Here is a 24,264-nt window from a genome sequence, read left to right on the forward strand (position 1 = left end):
ACTACACAAGCAGCATCTCAACTGACATGGGTTAACATCCCACAATGAAGCAGACTTCTTTTGACTACTTATCCTTTTTTCTCCTTTCCTATCACAAATCCTCCTCTCTGGAGTCCCTTGGCATGGGTGATTTGTTCAAGTCCCATAGCTTGGATTAACACAGGAAATCATTGCACTACCAAGTTAATCTGAAGAAACAGTATCTAAGAGGAATATTTCAGTTGCATATTCACTAAACTAACATTTCAATTTTATTTAACATTTACATAGCATTTCAGGAATAAACAGTTAATTACCTAAGTTTTACTACCTTTATTATTAAGTACATGATTAAAGAAAAGATTAGAAGTGTTTTCAACTAGAGTAGAGCAGTTCAAGTTTCCTTAACCACTCTTAAAATGTAATCACACAATAAAATTAAGTAGGGTTTTATCAGAAATTACTTGGAAGCACAACACAGTACCTAAAAATCCTACAGAAGAGGACTAGGAGTGCTTTAAGCATCCTTTATGTCCTCTTTGAATTTCAGGCTTCTCCACTATTTGGAAAGGGTCCTGGTGTGATTTCAGACAAACCTTAGTCCTCCCTACTGCCTAAAACTCTGCTCCCTTCCCAGGTTTTCCTTTTGAATCACAGCACTTTGAGACAGAATTTTAAGCCTGTTTAGGTACATTTCCTTTTTTCCTGCCTGCATCCTGTGCCATCGATTGCTAGGGGAAACAGTGAAAGACAGATTTTCTCCTCCCATTTACAGTGTCATGCCAGAAAGCTTCTACCAAATATGGTACAAGCCATTCTGGACTGTTTATATAACCAGGAGTGAAGTTTGCTCCTCTAGATTCAAATGTAGGACAATTACACTAATAAAACAAGCTTCAAAAATATACTGTCCAAAAAGAAGAGTATTACTAATACTACTATGCCTAGGAATGTGCCCTCCAATAAACCCAGCTTTTCTCTGGCTGCTAGATTTTTCTGTGGACTTTAATTAACTAAGGCTTGTCTGTGAGAAAGAAAAATATAATCCCCATAGGCACTTGCGTGAGGCTTATAAATTCAGAGACCTTGTGCCTTAAAAAAGTACATTCTGAAGAGAAAGAAGAAAAACCAATTTTTATTATGTTTTGGCATGCAGTATTCTGTAGGTAACAGAGTTCTAAAGACACAGATGAAAGCATTCATATATGTAAAGCTGAGTAAAAATCCATCTGTATCAAAGCATCAAGAAACAAGAGTTCAATTTCTAAAGAATTTGTAACAATGAAAGCATTCAAAACCGCCTGAAGCATGCTGCTGAGACTGTACCTTCAATACAGAGATTTTTGTCCTTGCTAATCATCTTGTGAGGTTTGACAGTGTACTTCCTTTCTCTGAGAAGGCTCAAACAAACCTTTTACCCATTCTGACTGCTGTAGTAATTAACGATTTTATTTCTATCCAACAAGATGAGCTTTATGAGATAAAACCCTGAGTCTAGGCCTTGGATCTGAGTTTATTCAGCTTTTCAATCAAATCACATGTCAGTGCAGCTTCACTTTTTTCTACACATGTAGCATAGTGGTCAAGAGAATATTTGACTTCTACAGATGCCAACCTGCACTGGTTATTTAGACAATACCTGTAGTCTGGAGGTTGCCATAGATGAGACACTGACCATCTGGGGACAGTATTAATGAGTTTTTGCTTCCCCACTTTAGGAATTAATGTCAGCCTTCTCAGTCTACATGAATACTAATTCGTGTTCAGTGAGCAGGTCCTCCAATTTCAACTCAAAGCACTGTTTATGCTAAAGAATGGTCTGACTGTTGAAACTGACCACAAACCTTTCATTCGAGGCTTAAGATTGTGATGCCAAGTGGTAGGGAAGAGCCCCAAGTTCAAAGGCCGGAATTCATACACATGCAGCCTTAGGGATGTCGCCCTGATTTTGTAAGACTTTGTTAAGCCTTCTGATGTTTGCATTCTTTCAACAAACTTTCTCACACACAGTTCTGTAAATAACCTATGTTTTGCATTCTTTCATGGAGGTGGAGAGAATTGATGGACCCTTAGTCTGTCCAGTGGCATTGGAGAGGTAACACTGTCACCCTCCAATCCACTGTCACCTTTGGAAAACTATAAATGTTGGAGTCAGAAAATAAAGTTCTTCTTCTTCTTCCTTTTTGTTCCCCTCGAGAGCAGCAGTGTCTGTGTCATCATTTCGTGCCGTATCACAACAAGGGAGAGGACACAATGGCTATATGTTATACAAGTATTTCAGTCAAAGGGTGAGAGATGCTTTGCAGTTTGTACTCAGATGCCTCACAGACTAGGGAATAGAGGAAATAAGAAAACAAACAGAAGCAGAAGCAAATTCTGTTTGAGAAATTAAACAGTAAGGCAAACAGCTAGACTTCACCAATCTCCTTATAATTCCAGAACATTTGACCCTAACCTTTGGCCTGGTGACTCTCAACCATTTCCTTAAAGACATGCCCTAAGGAACAAAATGTGGTTTACTTGTTCTTTTTATATTTAATTTTCAGGTCCATCATATCTACAGCATCACTTGAATTTAAACACAGTCACTGAAATACCTTCTATAAATGTGATGGTAACTAATTAGCATTAATTAGGAAGTAGTGAAAATTAGGTACAGTCCTGAAATGAACAGAATTTCCAGATACTGAATGAGATTGTCTGAATGACCAGAGTCTGGGAAACAAGGAAAAAGCAACAGTCTGGCTACATGTAAACAAAGAAAATAATTCATTTTTTCACTGGAAAACACTCAGGTGTTATTCTTAGGATGATGATGATGATGATGAGGATTATTAATATTGTTTTTGTTTTCATTTGGTGATTGATACTTACCCATTGATAGATGAGTCCACCTCATGCATCAGGGGCACAGACAGGATTAGAGTATTATCATGCAGACATTCAGTGCATTCTAGGTTTCCACTATGTCAGAAAGGAAAAAAAAAACATACTGCAAATCTACAGCCTTTATAATATATAACAGTTTCACAGTCACCATCTCTCTGCCTTGTACTCTGAGCCTCTCTATGTGAGTCCTTAAGAAAGTTCACCCAAACTTGGAGAGGGCATACACAAAAAGCATGAGTTTTGTGGCTCTGACATGATCAGGCTCGTTAAAAAAAAAAGTATATTGGAACAAGGTGTGAATTCAAATGTCTGTGGGAAACTACAGCAGCCATCATACAAAGTGGAGAGAAACAAGAACATTTCGACTTCCAGGCAAGGACTCATTTTCTCCCAATTTGACCACACATCAGTTTGTGAGGGACATACCTCACAGGGTCTTGACCCACCAAATGAATAAATGTTTTCAGTGTACCTGCACTGTACTATAGACCAATTTGCTGCCACTGCAAGCAGGTTTTCGGGCAAGACTCTTATAGTGAACTGGCCATAACCTCTCAGCAATTCCACCCTCTCTTTCCCCCTCTTCCTGTACTTAGCTGCCAAAATGAAAGCACTTCTACTTTACGTTGTCAAAGGCAGTTGCCTCAGCCAGTCAAAACAAAATAAAGAAAGGAAAAAAGTGAGCAATTAGGTTTCATTTAAGTCAGTTTGTTTCAGTGTAAATACTTTATATATGAAGTCTGGGAAAGGTTCCTGTAATGCATGTCTAGCACAGAAACCTGCAACTATTCTAATTCTGATGATCAGTCTGCTTGTTGAGTGACAGCTCAAAACAACAATCTTGAAAGATATGTTACATGCATTTCCAATTTCTTCAGCAGTACTCTGGAATCAATTTTGCCTTGCAGTTCATTGGATTTACTCACAAATAAAATTGGCAAAACAAAATATATGATTATATGTATTTGAGGACAGTATCACTGAGGAAACAGCAGGCAATAATATCCCAAGTGATTCACGTGCAGATTATGAATTGCTCAGATTACAAAAATAGAGCCTGCTGGCTACATATATGCTTACCTACAGCTCAGCTTTCTGCAACTGACACATTGCCTATGTCTGCTGATAAAATATGGCCCAGATAGAAAACCCCACAAATTTCACCCTGGGAAAGAGCCCCACTTAATAAAAGCTTTTCCTCTGAATAGGCTCACAGAAGAGTCCAAAATCAAAACATTTCTCATCCAACATAAATACCGAGATACCATGGTGGCACACAAAATAAGCAAGTAGAATTCTACACAGGGTCATGGTTCTTATCTGTTTCAAATGGAGTAAAGGTACTGTCAGTAAAGGAGAACACAACTCAGTGAATCTAGCTCTAGAAAAACAGTTCACACCTGGAAGCAAAGAAGAAGGTTTGTTGTTTTTTTTTTTTTTTTAAACAGCCAACTTGTGTAAGAGAAATACAATGTGATGTTTACTTATTTCTCCAATTGTTCCAATACTGAACCAATCTCTTGTCACAGATTCTACTGCCAAATTTGCAGCTACACAGGACAGGCTCAAGTAGACCCTTGAAAGGCAACACTTGCTTTCCCATGACAGCATGAACATAGCTTCCCTGACCAGCTATTTCTGCCAGACTAATTCCAGTTCTGTGTGGAAACAATGCTTTCACCTATGGCAGTCTGACTGCAGCACAGGTACATTTTCTCAACTTCCTTATAATTGACTTTACCTCAGGGCTCCCTGCAACTTTTGTGGTAGAAAGATTTTGTTACACTCATTTGACAGCAAGGGAATTAAGCAATTTGCCTAAAGTCACAGAGGAAATGAGGGTAATCAGCATTGAGACCTGCACTACTCTCTTTGGAGGTTCAGCTAAATCCTTCAAAACATAACTATCCTCTCTTAACCTTCTACAGTGAGGAACTTTCTCATAACATCTCTAAGCATGCACTCAATGTGTAACAATTGCTGTTTATTTCTTTGCTCATCTAAAGGTACAGACTAGTATTTCTCACTGGTAGGGCACAGAAATATAAGTGAGATTACAGAGGGAAGTCCTGTGCTATCCAAAGTTGGAAAACACTGGTTGTGCAAATTTAAAGCACTGCTGACCCATCTTTGCACCAACTGGCATTCACCTAGCAGATACTGATGTCTCTGACTGAGAAGCATCACAGGGTCATCTGCACACATGATGAACATCCGATGGAGAATAAAACTTTGCTAACATGCAAGACAGAGTGATATGTCTCACTTTCATTGTCTCATACCAGCCCTGTGTGCTGCAGGATCTTGTTCCCACCTACAGCTGTTACTGCAGGCGAGGACTATGCCTTGTGAGAGCAGTCACTCAGAAGCTGCTACCTTATCTCTCATCTCTAGCTTTTTGTAGAGATGTCATCTCATTTGGGATCCTGATTTGGACAGATACGGATATGAAGTTGGCTCATTTACATAGTAAATGGGAGAAGGAACTAGTCAAACACCCAACACATCAAAGCAGCAGTTCATGGCCAATATTAACACAGCTGTGCATTGGTTCCCATACAGACATTGAAGTGCTTGAATCACCCATGTGAATCGCCCTTGATTAATGACTGAATCACCCATGCAGTATGCTTCTTCATGGTACATCATCTTAGAAGGCACAGAGCATGCGTCACATCTTTTATCCTGCCGAAGACAAATGCCTATGCATGCATACTTTGCAACACCCTACTTCAATGCCTTCTTGAAGTGCTCTTTGAGAAGTACACTATCTAGATGTTTTCCACAGTCTGTCATGGCTCACTGAAGATGAGAGTGGGGAAAAATAGACATGTTATTTTATAACCTAACACTGGGATTCTTGACCATCTGATTAAAGCATTTATCTTTTTTTGTTTGCATCCCAGCATGTTTATTTCATTCAAATGCTGAAACAAATGGGTTGGGCTATCTTGTGTTGATCGTCAATCACAGCTGAGTTGAGCTTGATATATGGTGAGAATGATCCCTCAGAATGGCAACTGCCTGGCAAAGAAAACCTATGCATGATCCTTCCTCATTTTTCAGGAAGCTTCAATACATAGTTCCTCTGCATCACCAAAATACATGCATTTAGCCCCAGTAATTGAAACTAATTTACTACACATATATATATCTACAGCTAATATAATGTAATTGTCAAGCACATGTAATGCACACTTCATCTAACAAAGAATATCCAAGTCATCTAGACATATAAGGGTCCCCTTACCTTTGGGCAGTGACAAGGAAGGTAAGTGTTTCTTCCTGACCGGTCAAATGGCTTGTATCAAAGATCACAGTGAACTCATACTGCACAAAGAAAAAGCCATATTTAGAGACTCTGCATATTGTTTCAAAATGTATTTATTCTGAAATTTATTCATATTTCATTGGCCTAATTTTAAAAAAGTGGCATATTTTGATATGTATAAGAGCACTTCTACTGCAAATTACCTTGTAAGTCTTAGTAATTGTGTCTCTCTTCAAATACTATAGAGTTTGGGTTTTCCATCATTAAGAGAAGACCTTTACTAGAATTGCTGTTCAAAGAAATTTCTTGATAGATCATCTGCCTGGGAATGAATCTTGAAGAACAGGAAGATCACTACCTGAAACTATGTCAGTGCCACTCTGTATGATATTTGTTGATTAAGAGATCTTTTGGGGCAATAAAGGCCACACCACAGGCCTGCACTTGGAGCAAGTGGCACAAGTTAAAGCAGCATTCAGGACATGCATCATAATGGGTGAAAACAGGTGCTAATTTTGAAATAAGAATTTTACTTTGGTGGATTACTTGTCCATGTAATTTTTCTGCCTAACTCCAAAACAGACTTTGGCCAAGTAAAACAGTGTTCAAATCCATTGTAATTTCAATGGCTTGCATTCTTACATTCTAAGTAATATTTTTGCTACTGCATGTATTTTTTCAATTCCATTTAAAATATTTTTTACTTTTTCAAAGTAGCACAAAAGAGTCAATTATTAAAACAGAAAACAAAAACTTTTATAATGGGTCAAAGGATACATCAATTCAAATGGAAAGGATTTGCTTTTGAAATAGAAACTTTCTGAAAAATTTCAGACTCATTTTTTTCAGGTCATCCTTAAGTTATTCCTCATTTTCTCACCTTTCTGGGTTGGTCATTTTAGTGGCAGAAAGAACACAGCTGGATTTTTTAATGTGAAAGAAGACAAAAAACTCACAGAAGCAACATAAGTAAGACAGAGAGTCCTTTTCTAATTTTTTGCAGAGGAAATACGTACATTTTGCACCATTTTTCACAGCCATTTTATTGCAGTGCCCAGAGCAATGTCATTGGCCCTGTCTCGTGGGAAAAAGGATAGCTAGTCTCTGTAACTGTGAAAGGCTTGGATATCTGGCTTAGCAAGCTAGAGGAAGTATCAATCACAGACATTTAACAGAGCAGTTGGTTTTCCAGACATTCTTTGAGACAGAGGTAAATGGACTAATATTCTGCAAATGCAAATATCACAAAGTTACCCTAGATTTGGATCTCATGAAAGGAAATCCCACACTGCACTTGAGGAAATCTGACTCCAGTAACTCACAAGCAATGCCCAGCTCCTCCTACAAGAAAACAAAAAAGACCATGAGATTACGGATTTGGGGAGAAAAAGAAGATTGCTAAAGAAACACCAACATGATGAAATACAATGGAAAATTAAATATTTCCCATCATAGCACTGTGCTGTACTTCCTTATTTTACATTAGTCAGACCAGCATTGGGAAGAAGACAGCTATAAGAACCTTGCTGTAAGAGATAGATCATGAAGAAATACTGCATGACTAAACCCATTAGAGTCAGGGGGTCAGCCCAAACTCTTGGATAACTCAGTTATTCCCTCTGTTTATTAAAAGAGAGCTTTCAAATGATCAAGAATGTAGGTTTTCTAAGGTAGTTTTTCCAGGTACCTGTACCATGAGGAGAGAACAGTGTTGGGAGACAGTGACCAAACTATGCAATACACAGATGCAGAAGAGAAAGTTCATCTGGTTCTGGTGACATTCAGTGCCCTGATCTCTTGCTCTGGTCCACAAGATGAGTCATGCTGGTATGGATACTAACCTTTAGTTAGATGGTGGCATAGATAAAGTAGAGGAATGAGCATCTCCTCATGCTAAACATTGACTGTGGACAGTCAATAATTCAAATGCAAAAAGTTAGAAGAGCCCTATCCTGCTTGACTGGTGACTCCACTACAAAAGAAATTCTTCTGGTGAATGGAGTGTTTAATTGCTCCATAAAATAAGTGCCTAGCTCCAGATGGGCACATTCAAACAAGATTATCAGGGAACAGTTTAATACTCTGCCACTGTGGGCAAGTTCATCTCACTAAACTTTAGGAGTGTGATTCAGCTCTGGAATCTTGCTTTTAAAAGCCTACATAACAAGTGACTGCTATGTGATTTACATGTCATTGCTTCCATGGTAGTAAAAGGATGTAGAAAACAGTTCAGCAGACCAAATGCAGGTGTTTCATTTAGACTGGGTTGGATACCTCTCTACTGCTGATTACAGAATCACGCAAACTATGGTGCTTATGGTATGCACTATAATACAAATGCCTAAATTTTAGATCTCTCACTCTATAAATTAATTTTATTCCAGACATGCAGATGAGAATCTCTTTGCTACAGAACATATAATTTATTTGCCCTATATTCACTATTTACAGCAGTTTGCAAAGCTCATGCTCATGTACATTTCCTGAGTTACTTCAAAAAAGTAACATTTTCAGCTGGAACAAGTATGAGTGGAAGGAGCTTCCTGAACCACGCATTTGGGTTATAGGCATCTCCAGGAAATGCCTCTCTGCCTTTTTCATTCTGATCTAAGTACAGCATTAGTGCTCTACAGATATTTAGCTTCAAAATCATGGTTGAAATCAGGGCACATATTTCTAGAAAATTATAGATCAAATACTATCTATCTTACCTGACTCAGACAGTATTTCACTGGTTTCATGAGAAGCAAAAATAATGTAAGGAGAAAATCAGTGCATACCTTGAGATACCTAATGGAATGACATTACTGCAATACTACTAAAATGCCAGAGGAGTGGCCTTCCCATTCAGTTTCTCTATGGATTTGCTTCCTTGCAATCTTTAGTAGGCTGCCATTTCTGGAAATATGAAAGACGGCACTACTTAGCAAATCAAATATCTAGCTTCAGTAGTATGGAACTACCATCCACATATATGTTAGATTTTCTGCTCTAAAATGAACACAAAATAGACAAACAAGTGCTTCATTGGCAAAACATCCCTTTCACTAGCCTTTTCCTCTCAGGAATCTGGACGGTTCTCCAGTTTTATGAGAGTGATCGAGAGAACACAAAGTTTGAGCAGCTGCATAACCAAATGAAAAATTTCAGGGGAAACACCTGTTTCCCCTGAAAACATTCTCGGTTCAGGGTCATTCAAATGTCCCTTGCTAACTGAGGCAAACGATGAACTCTCTTCCATCAATGTCTAGCCTGTGCTCTGTCAAGACGGGTTTCTAATTACATAGCTGTCCAGTATGATGATAGTGAACAGACAGACCCAAGAAACTGTCTCCTCCCCTCAAGGCCATATCCCTTCAGAGATGTCAAAGACCCAGATAATTGAGAGAACCCTCATACTGGTAACAGAAGAAGAGCATTTCTTCTTCATTTTGCACATTGATGCCTTTACAGACCAGACAGCTGGCAGGCAAATGTCCATGGTTTTATTTCCTGTAAAAGGAAATTACAAGATAACATTGAATTCACTGTTTTTGCTTATTGTTGCTTGGAAAAGTTTAACAAATGAAGGAAAATTTACTTGAATGGCTTTCTGGTTTCATTAGCATACTATCCAGTTAATGATTAATATTAATACTACATTACTGAAGTTCAGAGTGGAGAGTATGAAAAGGTTATTCCCTGAGAGGGTGATTAATGAGCAACAGGCTCTCCAGAAAAGTGATCAGGGCACCAAACCTGTCCGAGTTCAGAAAGTACCTGGACAATGCTCTAGATTATATGATTTAATTAGGGAGTCCCATGAGAAGCAGGGAGTTGGATTTAGTGATCCCTGTGGGTCCCTTCCAATGTGAGTGATTCTAGTAATGGTGCACAATAAAATTTTCAATGCTAGGAAAAAGCAGAAGTGAGTTGGTTTAATCATACTGGTTCAGCCTCCCACAAGTTTACAAATTAAAGGCTACCCAGGAAACTTTTCCCATGGACTCCTTGCTTTGCTCTGTGATTAAGATGGAGAAGCTCAGCTAATGAGTAAATATTTTGGTTTTCCTTCACTTCTCACTGTTTAGCTTCAGGCTTCAATTTCAGTGTGCTGTTCTGGAGGGAGAGAAAATTGTTTCTTTATGTGTTTTCTTATGGTGGTCAGCTCTCTAAACTCAATTTTCACACTGTTCCAGGAGGCTGAAGGGTTGGTGTTGTCTTATCTTACAAATAGGGAACAGCAGTGCGACTCAGGGCTTACAGAAACTGCAGATACCACTTCTTGATACCTAACACCTGATGTTAGGTCATGCTTTCAATGAGCAATGTTTCTCAATGACTATACAACCCATCTGAAAAACTCAGCTTACTGCATGAGCTTCATAGCAGCTCCTAGTTTGCATAGAAAACATCGCCAAAAACGTTGGCTGTTTCCCTTCCAACAAGACAGTGTGAAGCTTTATCTGGAAAACTTTTTTCTGAAACATTTCAGACTGTTACATACTCTTAGTCAATCAGATAAATAGTCAGATAATTAGTGAAATAACTGTATTATTACTTCATCGCAAATGTTGACCTGGTTATGAGAAATATGAAGCTCAGGCTGGCTCACAGTCTGTTTCTCGAAGTTCTTTATCAAAAAAAGAAAGGTTCCTCATCATTATAACATGAGTAATGAAATACACAACTTCAAGACATTGAAATTTCCTCAGCTTCATCTTGACTTACCATTTTCAAATTAGACCCCATATGCATTTTTTCCCAAGTGAGTCTTGCATAGCTGGTGTGGGATGACTTACTGGCTAGCCAGTACAACCTGACCATTCTCTCCCTCACTTTTGTCCAACCAAGACCCTCCAATCTTCCTGAGCCTGGCAGTTCATATAATTATATTTGGTTTTTATTTTTCCCAACCTTAGCATCATTCATTTCTTCCCCAAAGGTAGAATGACTCCTCTGAACTGATGTTGGCCTTGGCGCCAATCCAGAGTCATCACCTCACTTCCTCAACTTTCTCCCCACTCATCTCCACCCATGACTGGTTGCAAGTTCCTTGCCTAAAACATCTCCTTAAGTCATCTGCCCCAACCCATAAACCGCCCTGCAACACTAGCACTCCAATACCAAGCTTTTATCTATCTGACAAATCTTCTACCATATTATGACTATCAACAAAAGCCAACATTCATATAAGTACAGGTAATTTGTGTTATTTTGCATTCACCAGTGTTCTCACAGAGAAGGTGTGAATTCAACTATTCCAACACTCATTTATGACCTGCTAGCGCTTTGCTTTTCTAAGCACACAGCCTATGAGTAGATACTGTATCTGCAGTGTCAATAAGTAGATGTAACAGAACAACACTAAACATGTGAAGAGGATATGCCAGATGTGACTCTCAATAGAAAGTGGTATTATTTCTGAACTTAAGGTAATTATGTATTATGTTGAATACTGCTGACTATCTGTGCCAGAGTTCACATCATATTTTTAAAAATAACTCTTTGATTACCTGTTATTTTTTAAGGAACTTTTGATTAAAACCACCAATGAAAGGCATTGAAACTTCATTAAGGAATTATTAAAATAATCTGTATATTTTTAAAAGGGAAAAAACCTCAGGCTGCTAGAAAATACATTTGCCAGCAGTTTATATTTCTCTTTCCATAGCTATACTCAAAGGTCTTTTTTTTATTGTTTAAACTGAGAAAATCCTCCTTGCAAATCTTGGATACTAGCACATACATTCCAGAACTGACGAGAAAATGTCCTGGAAGTCTTGTGTTGTTGGCAGAACACTCCTGTTTTGAAGATGTTGAAAATTTACTTAACTTGTTCAGATTTTTTCTTGTGATGCTAGTTGTTTTCCAAAGCATACAAAAGCATAATAACAAGAGTGAAGGGTTCCAAGGAAACCTGCATCTTTTGTCAGAGCACACACTCTTGTTACTGCTTTCCTTGTTGTTAATAGTTTTCTTGATCTATGGTGCCTGTCTGTGAACCAGTGCACTTCACACCAAAGAGGATCATGAACAGTATCTTCATCCAAGACGTCTTAAAATAAATTTCCTGAGAAAATATCACAAAAGAGGACTACTTGCACGGTCTACCTCATGGTATGCTAAGTCTCAAAAGTTAGGTACTATGCATCTACCTACTATATCCTCTCTGGCATATAGACTTTATAACTATTCCCGCTAGCTATTCTGAAATTCTCTGACCTGCACCAAAGGCAGAGGCTTACACTGGGCACTGGGAAAATTTGCTAAATTTGTACCATTTTTTTATTCTCACTATGGACCCTAAAAGGCATACTTATTCCTCAGTAACTTCAATGTGAACTTTTTGTCCATTCATAGCTGGTAATCTTCCTACATACATTACTTGCAAAGCTGGGTAGAACAAACATGTCAGGAACCTCAAATAGAGAGTCATCTCTTTGATGATGTTTGAAATGGCTCCTTCAAATCACTCTTCATGATCTTGGTCTAAGCCCTTCAGTTGTGCTATCAACAACTCATGGGTTTCTCTAAGGTTTGGAAAGCAAAATTTTTATTTTGCTCCTACTTATCTCTCCTTGCCTAGCAGTTCTTTAAATGCCTTCACTGAGGCTTCAAGGATACAAAGATGTACCAATTAACTTAACAGCCACCTCCTGAACATACTACTGTACTTTCTTTCCACAGCAATTGAAGTACAAGAGAATGTGGGTCACAGTTATCCACATATATAGTGCAATTAGGGATGCCTGAGGTTCATAAAAGGCTAGAGATTTTTTTCAAATAAAAGGTCTGGCTCTGACTGAGTTTCCCTATGAATGGCAACAAGTACAGCTCAGAGTAATTTTATCTTGGAGGCCCCCTCATGCACATACAGCTTAGCTGTTCTAACATAAAATTCCACAGATACCACACTTTCCTCTAAAATAGTGCTTTGTAGGATATTTTAAAACTGCAAGAACACAAAGAAGATTAATGGTATTACTGACTGGGAACTCAAGAATTCAAGATCATCGGAAATCACTGAAATGGTGTGTCTGATCTACCTCAGATACTTCATAGAATTTGCTCTGATTATCATACTCAAAAGCCTCTCTTTTCTTCAGAGAACTAGCAGTCTAATATCTGCTTTGTGTCTTTGTCAGCAGTACTCTCTGCTAACTGAGCAAACAGTATTTCCTCCATGTTTCTGGGCTGGACCTTGCAGGCACAGACCTTTCCCAACTCCAGCCCACAACCAATGCCAAAGACAACAGGAATTCACTTTTGCTTGGAAATCTCAGTATCTCACAAACTCAGCCTGCAGTTTTGGGGGTTTGGTTTTTCTTCTTTTGCTTATCTGTTTCACGAGTTCCAAATGCACAAAGCCTTCAAACAACCACTGCTATCAATACCCAACTCTCAGTACTGCACAACCCAGGGATTGGACAGGGGGAAGGAGTTGTGCACAGTGTCAGGATGCACAGCTTCTCTGATGCCAGCTTCTTAGGCAGTGGAGATAGCACTCAGTGGTGGCACCAGGCCACCTGGAAAGGCCACAGTGTCTCTCATGAACAGTGAGTATACATTGCAAGCTGGGGAAAAAATCATCCTGTTACTGAAAGTAACTCTGTAGAGAAACTGCAGCAGTCAGCACAGGTGGCTGTAGCTGACAAAGCCGTCATGGGTCTCAGAAATATTTTCATGTGCATTTCAAGGAGTTTCTCTCAGAGTGAAAATCCCATGAGTTTTGTTTCACTTTGTGGAAATACAGTTTACTTGGCAACTTCAAGCAAGCACCTTGTGGTCACAAACTCTTCTATGTATAGCTCTCCACTTGCCAAAGCTATGTGGGTGACTGAATCACTCAAAAGGAGAAAAAATATGTTCCTAATGGAAATAAATTAGGATAGCTTTACTCTTTTAACGTAACAGATCTTGATCTCAAGCTTCAAACATTTATTCTCTTGTAAGTAATTTCCAAACACAGGTGGAATGCAAGTAACAATGTGAATAACATGAAGGCCAATTTAGTGATAAAGCATCATCAATAGCAATTATAATGTGAAAATTACTGTTAATCATTACCTGATAGAAAAAATATTACAGAGAGGGAGTTATAGACTCAATACAGACTTGCTCATCAAGACCTTGTAATGAAACTAGCATTTATCTAACCTCTTGAATGCAATGATTAAAGAATATTTGATATCACATCAAATTATAAAATGGAATAAAAGTATATTTTGTGTGTACCATAAAGGTCTGTTTTAAAGATGTCACAGGGACTGAAGGTTTTCCTTTATTTTCAACACATAGATATTCCCCTTAAAAGCCACATCAAGAAATATGAATGTCACACACTATAAATTCTGTGAATTGCTGTTTCACCAATTGACCTTGCCATCCCAATGCTTAATGAGCAATTCTTCCTGATGTCCAACCTGAACCTTCTCTGGCACAGCTTGAGGCCATTTCTTCCCATCCTGTTGCTGGTTTCCTGAGAGAAGAGTCCAACCCTCATCTCCTTCCAGGTAGTTGTAGAGTGTAATAGGGTCACCCCTGAGACTCCTTTTCTCCAGAATCAATAACCGCAGCTCCGTCAGCCACCTCTCACAAAATGTGCTCCAGACCCTTCAAAAAGCTTTGTTATCCCTCTCTGGTCATGCCCTTTCTTGTAATGTGAGGCCCAGAAATGGACACAGTATTTGAAATGTGACCTCAGCAATGCTGAGTACAGGAGGACAATCACTTTCCTGATCCTGCTGGCCACATTATTCCCAGGATAGCTCAGGATGCCATTGGGTTCTTGGCCACCTGAGCACACACTGGCTCATGTTCAGATGCTGTCAAACCAGCACTCACTGCCCATTTTCCTCTGGGCAGTTTTTCAGCCACTCTTCCCCCAGCCTGTAGTGATGCATGGGGTTGTTGTGACCCAAGTGTAAGACTCGGATCTTGTTGTCAGCCCATCAATCCAGGCTGTCCAGAACTCTATGCAAAGCCTTCCTACTCTCCAGCACATCAACACTCCCTCCTAATCTGGTGTCATCCACAAATTTACTGAGGGTGCACTTGTCCTAGGTTACAATATAAAGATGTATTCTATCCCCATCCTCAAGAGCTGTTGAAACCAGGAGGAGCATTGTTTTTTCCTTATCTCCTGTTAATGGGCCCACCAATACATTGCTGCATGACTCAGAGGTAACTCCCTCTGGGGGCCATTTCTGTTTAATGGGCAATCAAGGACCCACCACATGAGTCAGAATGATATCAGCCCATTGTGAGATGCTCTGCCCAGGGGGGAGGAGCTAAGCATCCCCATATTGATGTAATGTGGGTTGTGGGACAGAACAAGAAGCCCTTAACCACTGTTTTCCAGAGGACAACAGCTACCAGATCTTTTCTACGGGATCACCACTTCAACAAGACCATTCCATCTGGACTGCTACCACCACCCTTACTAGCAAGGTGTCAGGACGTATTCTGACTCTGCCAGTCTTTTGTATTATTGCATGTATTTTGGTTTTTTCCCCTTTTCCTAATAAATTGAATTTCTGGCTTAGAGTCTGTCACTGGTTTTGCTTTCAAACCAGAACAGCACTAGATCCCCTCATCCAGATCATCATACTGAACAGGACAGGTCCCAGTATTGAGATCTGGGGAACACCACTAATGACTGGTCACTAACCGGATGTCCACTATTCACCACCAAAAAAATGGATACTTAAGTACAGAATGGGAAAAATCCATTATCCACATAAACCGAAGCATGACCAAAACGTAGTATTTATCATCACTTAGTAATGTACTCTCAATTTGCCAATCAAGACAAAACCTTTGTTCATAAAACTTTGAAGACATGTCTTTTAAAAGCACTGCACTGGCTAGCAAATACATCAATATAGTACCAAGCATGAGGCAACTTATATGTGCTAAACCATGTCCTCCAAGTTCCACATACAGAACCATAGCAAAATGAAAACTAAGGGAAAAATCAGTTTGACTCCACAGTGATATATTTAAGAAGCAATCATAAGAACTAGCATACAAAGTACCTCTGACACACATTCAGCTAAACTTAGAAGTAATTGAGATTGTACTATTCCCACAAAAAAGGCTTTTCTCTATAAAACTGCAGAAAATTTGTTTGATTAAATGCCTGTTCAGACATAATCTAATTATCTAGAAAACTTAAGACTCAAGAAAAAGAATGCGCAGAATTATACACTGTTCCTGTATTGTTCATATCCTGACATGTATATCCCAAATATATATACTGTTGCAATCTGTCAAGATTATTGCATTTGATTACACCTTTATTTAAAAGAAATGTGGATGAACATGTATTTTTTAAATCTTCATTATTCCCTCATTATCTGTGTATAGGATTATTATTATAAGCTTAATAACAAGAGGGCATTCTTGTGTGTATGAGTCCATGCTCTCCAAAAACCCAGGGAAGAATCAGAGACAAGGAAATCATTGGGAGAAGAAAGGGCTCTGGGGTAAGCTTTCCTTCATCTCACTTCACATGTAGATATACATATACATGTATACATATAATAATACATAGGTATTTCATACTATTAAATTGTGGCTGCATGCACTATTAACACCGTTATTGTTTTTTAATTATTACAGAGAAATACTCTGGTGGTTTGATCCTGGCTGGATGCCAGGTGCCCACCACTATATCACTACCCTCCTCAACTGGGCAAGGGAGAGAAAATACAACATAAGGTTCATGTGTTGAATAAGGACTGGGAAAGGTCACTCATTGACAACCATTACTGGCAAAACAGACTCAACTGTGGGAAAATTATTGAGTGGGGAAGTCAGCTGAATGTATTACAAATCAAAACTTTCAGCTAAAAACTCCTCACAACCGTACTCATGTTTTTGACTGTGTAGCTGTTTTTTTTTTTTAGTATTTCTACAGCAACACTGTCATTGACTTCAGAGGCTATACCTGAAGTATGCCACGTGATCATGTCTTGTGCTTAATAAGATTAAAGAGGGTTTGGGGTTTATCCTATCAGCTTCACAGGAGAAAACTAAACAACTAGGTGAAAGAGAACAATTGACACTACTTCCAGCCACTACAGAAGACCATGACTGACATAAATAAGGGCAGGAGATCTTTCTCCTTTTCAATGCCTTTATTAAAGAGATTCAGCTCAGGTGGGGAGAAATCGACGGGTCGCGCCCCCGCCGCCGCTGTCCCCAAGAGTGGCACGGAGGAGGAGGGTGATGCAGCTCTGTCCGCTGGTCTGCAGGCAGAGCTGGGGACTGCGTCCTCACGGGAGATTGGCAGATTCCTACTTTTCAGTCCAACGCTCCGGGTCCCCTCCTTAGTGAACATCTCTTGAGGTCAGGGTGTGAAGCAAAAAGGATCCAAGCAGGCAGTGGACTTCACGCCCATCCTTAGACATCACCTAGGGTCCTCTAATTCTATATTGGTTCGTTGTTTTTAGGGGTTTTCTAGGAAAACGGGAAAATTTTGGCGCGGTGCATTTCTCATTTGCGTACGTGGTCCCAGGCCACTCCTATTCTCCTGGGCTGCGTGTCCAGGTGTAGCTCCGGGGCAAGCATTGGGAGGACAATGGCTAAATCACCAACCATTAACGGGCAATTAAAGAACTCTTTACAATTAAGCTAATTTAACAGCAACTGGTCCCACCGTTTTTTTTTTTTTTTTTTTTTTTCTCTGTAACCTTAAATAAAAATAGGTATATTTTTATTCATAACAATGACGACAACATTCTAAAGGACTAAGCAATGCAAATAAATATATATACACATGCATATTATCCGTATAATATACATGTTCACATATACTGTAAAGATAGATATATATATTTGTTTACAATTCTATTAGATTTTGCACCATGAGTGTCATTTATCTTCTGACAGCATCACAGATGCCTATTAGAAAAGCGACCAACACAAACTCCTGCCAAAACAGAATTGATCTTTCATACCAGAAACTCAATAAACTTAAGGCTTCAAATAACAACAAAAATAACTCCCTATTTCTTGCTGTAATGAAAGCCACTGAAAGCTGTGCAAATTAATTCTTATTTAGGTCTTTTACAAAGGATGTCAAAGTTCAGACAATTTTAAGCCTCATCCTAAGAACATAGGAGATGAACCCTGTCCCATAGATTTTAGCCTCAAACATTGGCAAGTCTTTGTCCACTGAGTTAAGAGCAAAACATGATAATGAAGTGAGACACTGGGACAGGAAAGTCACTGGTGATTTTTGGGATCCATAGGGACAGCATAACCTTTAAATAAGTATATGCAAGATAAGTATATTGAGTTCACTATATACTGGGCTCTATCTTCTGTGAAGGGTTTTTACATTTCTCCTAGTAATGCAGTTTATCAAAATAATAGTCTAGATAGGGATGGCTGAATCTCAACAACAGAGGCAGCTAAATCTCTTTGCCAAAGCCCTCTCCCATGACTTGGTACTGCTGGCTCCCAGCTCTGTGCAGCTCCTGAAAATGTGCAGGGAGAAGCAGCTTGGCTGGTGAGCTATGGGCCACTCAGAGACTGAAAAAGCGTGAACAGCTACTGCCTGTGGCTCAAGAAGCCCTTCTCCACCTCCTTAAAATCTCCTAAATTAACTACTTTGACTCTCATTTTCCCTACCTCACCTGGATGGAAACCAGGACCTCTGCTGATGCCCAGACATGGAGAAATACTACATTGCATAGTACACCTTTCGAGTATGATGATCTACACCAGCAGGTGGGTCAGGATTCACTGTAAATGGTCTTTGCTATAGCACAGACTGCCTTCTAAACCCTTACAAAAAGTACATCTCACATGACTGTATTCATCCACACAGCTGTTCTTCCTTTAGAAAATCATTCCCCTGGCAGACCTGTGAGAAGGGCAGAACTAGGCAATCACATAAATTCTCCCTTAATAATTTGAGCCACACAAAGTTGGAAAAGACATCCAAGATAAACAGTCAAATTAAAAATCATTATGAGCTACTTCCAGGACAAACACTTTCCACACTGTGTAACCCAAAGCACAGCCCCACATGATCAGCGTAAAACTTCTCAATGTATGTAACAAACTCACACGTTCTTCCAACACTGAGCAGAACAAGATTTAATGTCCTGTAAAATCACAGCTTCTAAACCCCTTTCGATAAGAATTATCCCAAAAGACTTGAGGGTTTTTCATTCCATTCATTCAGTTAAATTTGGGGAAAAAAATAAAGTAAAAAAAATTATTTATATATCTATATATCTATATTTATATCTCTAGATATACAAACCCCATATATGCCCCAAATATCAATATCTCTCAGATCTATATGATAAATCATAATATAGAAGAAAAATTTAAAAGGCTCAAATTGCTACTAACTACATGAATAAACCAAATCTACAATGCTCATTCCCTGATGACAGGAATGATACATGAATCCCAAGTGGAAAGTTTGGATAAACAGTCCAGCCTTCAATTCCTGCCTGCTGTGAGTAGGGGTATATTACATAACACAGCCCCTGACCTGAAAAAGCACTGCTATTTACTTATTCCTAGGGAACTAGAAAAGTTGTGGGTTTCATTGAGCATTCCCAGAAAAATAAAATTAGAATAAACAATGAAGTCTGATAACTTGAGCTGCATACCTTTTTTTATTCACAGTTAAGAAAGTGGACAATTTTACCCCAGGGATACAAAACAGTTTGGTGCACTCTGGAGCAATAGTTGACCATTAGATTTGCAAAAACAGAGAGGCATCATATGGCATGGCTACTGTCACACTACTGATATTCCCAAGACCTGGCAATAAAAGCTTTTGCTTTCCTGGCAAAGGGTTCAAATCTCTTCACGTAAGTGATATATGGCTTGGGCAATCTTCCAGATACACTTGTTCAAGGAGTCAGAGCTTCCACACTACTTGGCAACACTCTCCTCTGATCCACTGTCAGAGCGGTTTACAGAAGCTAGTTGAACATACTACATGCAAAATCAGCTGGATTAAATCAGAACACTTACTTATTAAAATAAAGATTTCTGCTAGCAAGCTTTAACAGGTGTCTGCTACAAGTTGGATGTGAATTGAGACAGATCATGTTAACTCATTTGCCAGAGGATCCCGATGCCAAACTGATTTTTGCTTTTATATATTCTTCACATATACTTGTAGCTCTGTAGCCTATTATTGTATAACTGAATAGATTTGTAGCTAATATTTTACCTGCTCTGTTAGACAGAAAGACAAAACACATTCCTAGTTCCCAATCCTGTTTTTGCTTCTCCCAAGAACCAAGGTTGAGCACCACTTTCCCATAAACAACTAATGAGGAAGGGGGGCCTTAAAAGAGGGTTGAACTAAAGGGGGAATTACCTCATCACTTGTGTCTCTAACTGGGAATTCTTGTCAATTATGCTAATTTGCTGAACTTTTAAAACTGTACACACTTTATATCATGGGTGTACTTTCAGCACATTTTGGTATCTTGTGCACTTGAGGGGATCCTTTAAAAAGTTAGGTGCATTTTATCACCTAACCATGACTTTAGGCATCAACCCAAAGGGGCAGCAACTGCTAGAAAAACAGAGACTTCAGTGGCCCAAAAGGGAGCATGTATCTTTATTTTTTGTGTACTATCTTCTCCATGCCAGACTTAAGACTCTGGGACTAAGTTTGATCAGTGTGGGGAATCTGGTGCAAGAGAATTCCAGTTTGGAAAAAGTTAAACCCTGCCTTCATCTGCAGCCCTCTTGCTGGCAAGGATGCCAGCAAGAGCTCTGGGAGTGAGGAAGAAGACTGAGTTCTTATCCAAATTGCATGACCTCCCTGGTAACATAGAGAGTATTGCATTATTCATCAGAAGTAAAACCCCAGAGCCCATAAGCAGCGTGACTATGGTTATCAGCAATATTCATACTCCACACCAGTGTTTCAGGTACATGCTCACAAAGGAATCATGGGGAACTACTGCATCCAAAGAAACTATAAACTCACTGTTAACCCTGCCCTGGTCTAGCCCTGCCAACTTCACTCACCTGTTGCTTGGAAAAAGCTGTTGTGAGAAGCATCAGAAATGTTACACACAGCTGGTTTTGGATACTGGAAGCCTGTCTGAAATGTAGGAACAATCTACATCAGGGAATGACGTTCAGCAATGGAATCTCCTGACCTGCTCTCTCCAAAACCAGTGCTGGGTTAGCTGAGAGATTCCTATCAGACCTTGCAGAACAGGGAGAGATTAATGCTATACATTATCATTCTTTTACTGTTACTATGGTAAATATGCTGGATTTATATTATTGCTATGAAATCTCATGCCATAACTGAGCTCATTTAATAAAGACATGGCTCTGCCCTACACATTTACTACCACTGCCAGCAAGCTTACAATGCTATTTCTGCAACTGTACTGAAAATATCCATCTACACTGAGCAGCAGTAAACAGTGGTTAGCAAAGTGCCTATTGCTGACATACATCTTCAGCAAAACAACACAAGCCAGGAGGTAATTCCAGTAAAACTAAAATGGTGCAGAAATGGGTAGCAGTAGCTTTGAATTCTTTTTCCAGACTCACCACACTGCAACACTGCATTCTTTGATATGGAAGTTGTATCAGCTCTATTAAGTGGACTTTTTGGACTGTGAAATAGAATGCTTTCCTAAAGCTGAATTAAAATCAAGGAACAATAAATTTTCAGATTAAAAAAAAAGTATTTTAAAATCTACTCTACAGAGAAGAGGGGACCAAGATTTCTTTGCCAACACAGTCAAGAAAAAATCTAAGCATGCAGGTGAAGTGTCTTTCTTGCTCTCTATTTTTTTTTTAAAGAACACATATTTCAAAAGTAATGTTTTTCTCAGTGGACACATTTTGAAATTTACTTTGGTGCTGTACTTTATGCACCTGTAAAAAAACCCTATCTCATAGAGTGAGGTCTTAAAATGTTGCACAGGAATTATATCCATAGGACCACAGAAGAATGAGAAGTCAGCCCATGCGACATACTGGGCCTCTTCAGAGAACTGTCTGTCAGGAGCGATATAAAGAAAAGGCTGGGTTTCATCCATGAAATGGAGAGGACTAGCTGCAGCATAAGAGGAAAAAATCAGATAGGGGAATAGATGGAGTCTCCTAAATATCAATCAGCAAATGCTTTTTCAACTTGCAGAGATACAGCAAAGCCTGGAATATCAGGTTGTAAGGGACCTCAAAGACCATCTGGTCCAACCTTTCCTGGGAAAAAGCACAGTTTAAACAAGATGGCCCAGTGCCCTGTCCAGCTGAATCTTAAAAGTGTCAAGCACTGGGGAATCCACTGCTTCCCTGGTGAAATTATTCCAGTGGACAACTGATTTTTAGGTGGTGTCTCTATTTACTTATAGTAAATATAAATATACCTAAAGTATCATGAAATCTCAATCTTCAGGAAGGGAAGAGAGGCTAGCTTACTCAGACTCTTCAGGGAACAGTACCATCATCATGTTTTCAAACACAAGATATGGCATTTTGTCTCAGGAACTCTGTTGAAAAAATAGCAGCATTAATCTTTTGCACTGTCAGGTCTCATTGTAACCAATCCACAGAAAGAAACAAAACTGCACTGGATTTACTACTAATGTCCCCAGTGAAGTCACAGGAAAAAAACACAGGGAACTTACAGCATCTTGAACAGACTCCAGAGACAGGTTAAAAAAGCCTACTACATGATCATCATTCTCAGAGTCACCTTGCAGACAAACAATCTAGCAACCATATGAAAGATCTCATTCAATTTCAGTTCAGCACTATTCATTAAAAGGCAGATGATACTCAGTGTGTCCCACCACACAAAGCTCTTTTGATTCCAAAATTGCTCCACTAAGGAAAAACTCTAACTGCTGTCTTTTTTTATTCTGGCTTTATGTTCTGGATTTTTGCTTGGACAATAGTCAACAAGGAACAAAATATGCATAGATGTCAAATGATGGGAGTAGGTTGGAGACATGGAAACTGATATTTTACCCAAAAAAAACCCACATTGTCAAAGAGCTCAGGGAAAATATAACACTATAATTGTGGCTATGAGGTCATTATCCAGTTTCTTACCTGAAAAAATGATGAGGCCAGTGATATATTATTTTGACCAAAAGGAAAAGCTGAACAACACAAATGAAAACAGCCTAACAAAATCCTGTAACTTGGTTTTCCAAAACTGTTACTGAAATAATGAAATAAATATCAGAAGAAACCTCAAACCCAATGAAATTAATCATAAGAACATTGGAACAGCAGGAATGATAGCAGACTATACTTTGATGCTGTTTGCAAGACCTGAGGAAGCTGTATGCAGTACTTTTTTAAAAGAAATACTGACTTAGAAGAAAATACACTGAGTAGTGACATAATACTAGAATATTAGCTGCTTCCAGAAACTGCTCCTTCTGTGCAGCACTCAGCACAGATGTTTTCAAGTCTTCTATAGACCTAAGCTGAAGGTAAAATATCACCGGAAAAAATACATCAGCTTCTTTCCACACTGAAAGAAGTGAAAGTGCTGGCCAAGGGAAATGATGAAGGGAATTGATGTTCCAGTTACTTGGTATGTGTAAAATATGCAAAAAAGAAAAAGGATGACAACAATCTTTTAAAAAAATAGGCATCAAGCTTTGTTTCTTTTCTAGTGGAAAGGAATGGAAACCCTCTCATTGATGTCAGTGAGAGCTGGGCCAGACCTTGAAAGTCTTGCCATAAAACTTTCACTATGGAGAAGTTGTACATTGGCATACACATTTCTGATTTATCCCCTGCCCTGCCTTTTCCCTCCTAATAAATTGTACACTTGTAGCACATAATGTCTGAAAATAAAGTTCATAATAAAAAGACAACTCACTGAGGCTTGCAACAGTTCAGTCAAAACTGAACACTAAGAGAATTAACATGCATAAAAAATAATGGTTTTTTATTATGCAGTGAGTTTATTTAAGAGGTTTATAATAATTTAAACCTATCATAAAACATGACAAACAATGGCAAAATTTCATTGGTTCAGTGGACCAAGTTAATCTTGAACTTTGCAATAGTTGTATTACTGTTATTAATATTGCTCTTATGGCCTGCAAAGCAAAGCTCTAGAGGAGAGACAAACAATGGTGAAAAGCAGGAACAAACAAAGAATG

At 38.9% G+C, this 24,264-nt stretch overlaps 1 protein-coding gene across 1 annotated transcript in view; it reads right to left on the minus strand.

Moving 5' to 3' along the window:
• LOC121337405 (integrin alpha-9-like) overlaps positions 1-24,264 on the minus strand; it is a 143,093-nt gene that overhangs the window by 54,635 nt on the left and 64,194 nt on the right. Inside the window, exons 7-9 of the mRNA XM_041407492.1 lie at positions 7,394-7,480; positions 6,119-6,198; positions 2,854-2,943 (exon numbers count right to left, since the gene is read on the minus strand). Of these exons, the coding sequence (XP_041263426.1) occupies positions 2,854-2,943; positions 6,119-6,198; positions 7,394-7,480 (257 nt within the window). The remainder of the gene's footprint in view (positions 1-2,853; positions 2,944-6,118; positions 6,199-7,393; positions 7,481-24,264) is intronic.

Source organism: Onychostruthus taczanowskii, unplaced genomic scaffold, assembly GCF_017590055.1.
Source record: "Onychostruthus taczanowskii isolate IOZ18803 unplaced genomic scaffold, ASM1759005v1 scaffold268, whole genome shotgun sequence".
NCBI lineage: Eukaryota > Metazoa > Chordata > Aves > Passeriformes > Passeridae > Onychostruthus > Onychostruthus taczanowskii.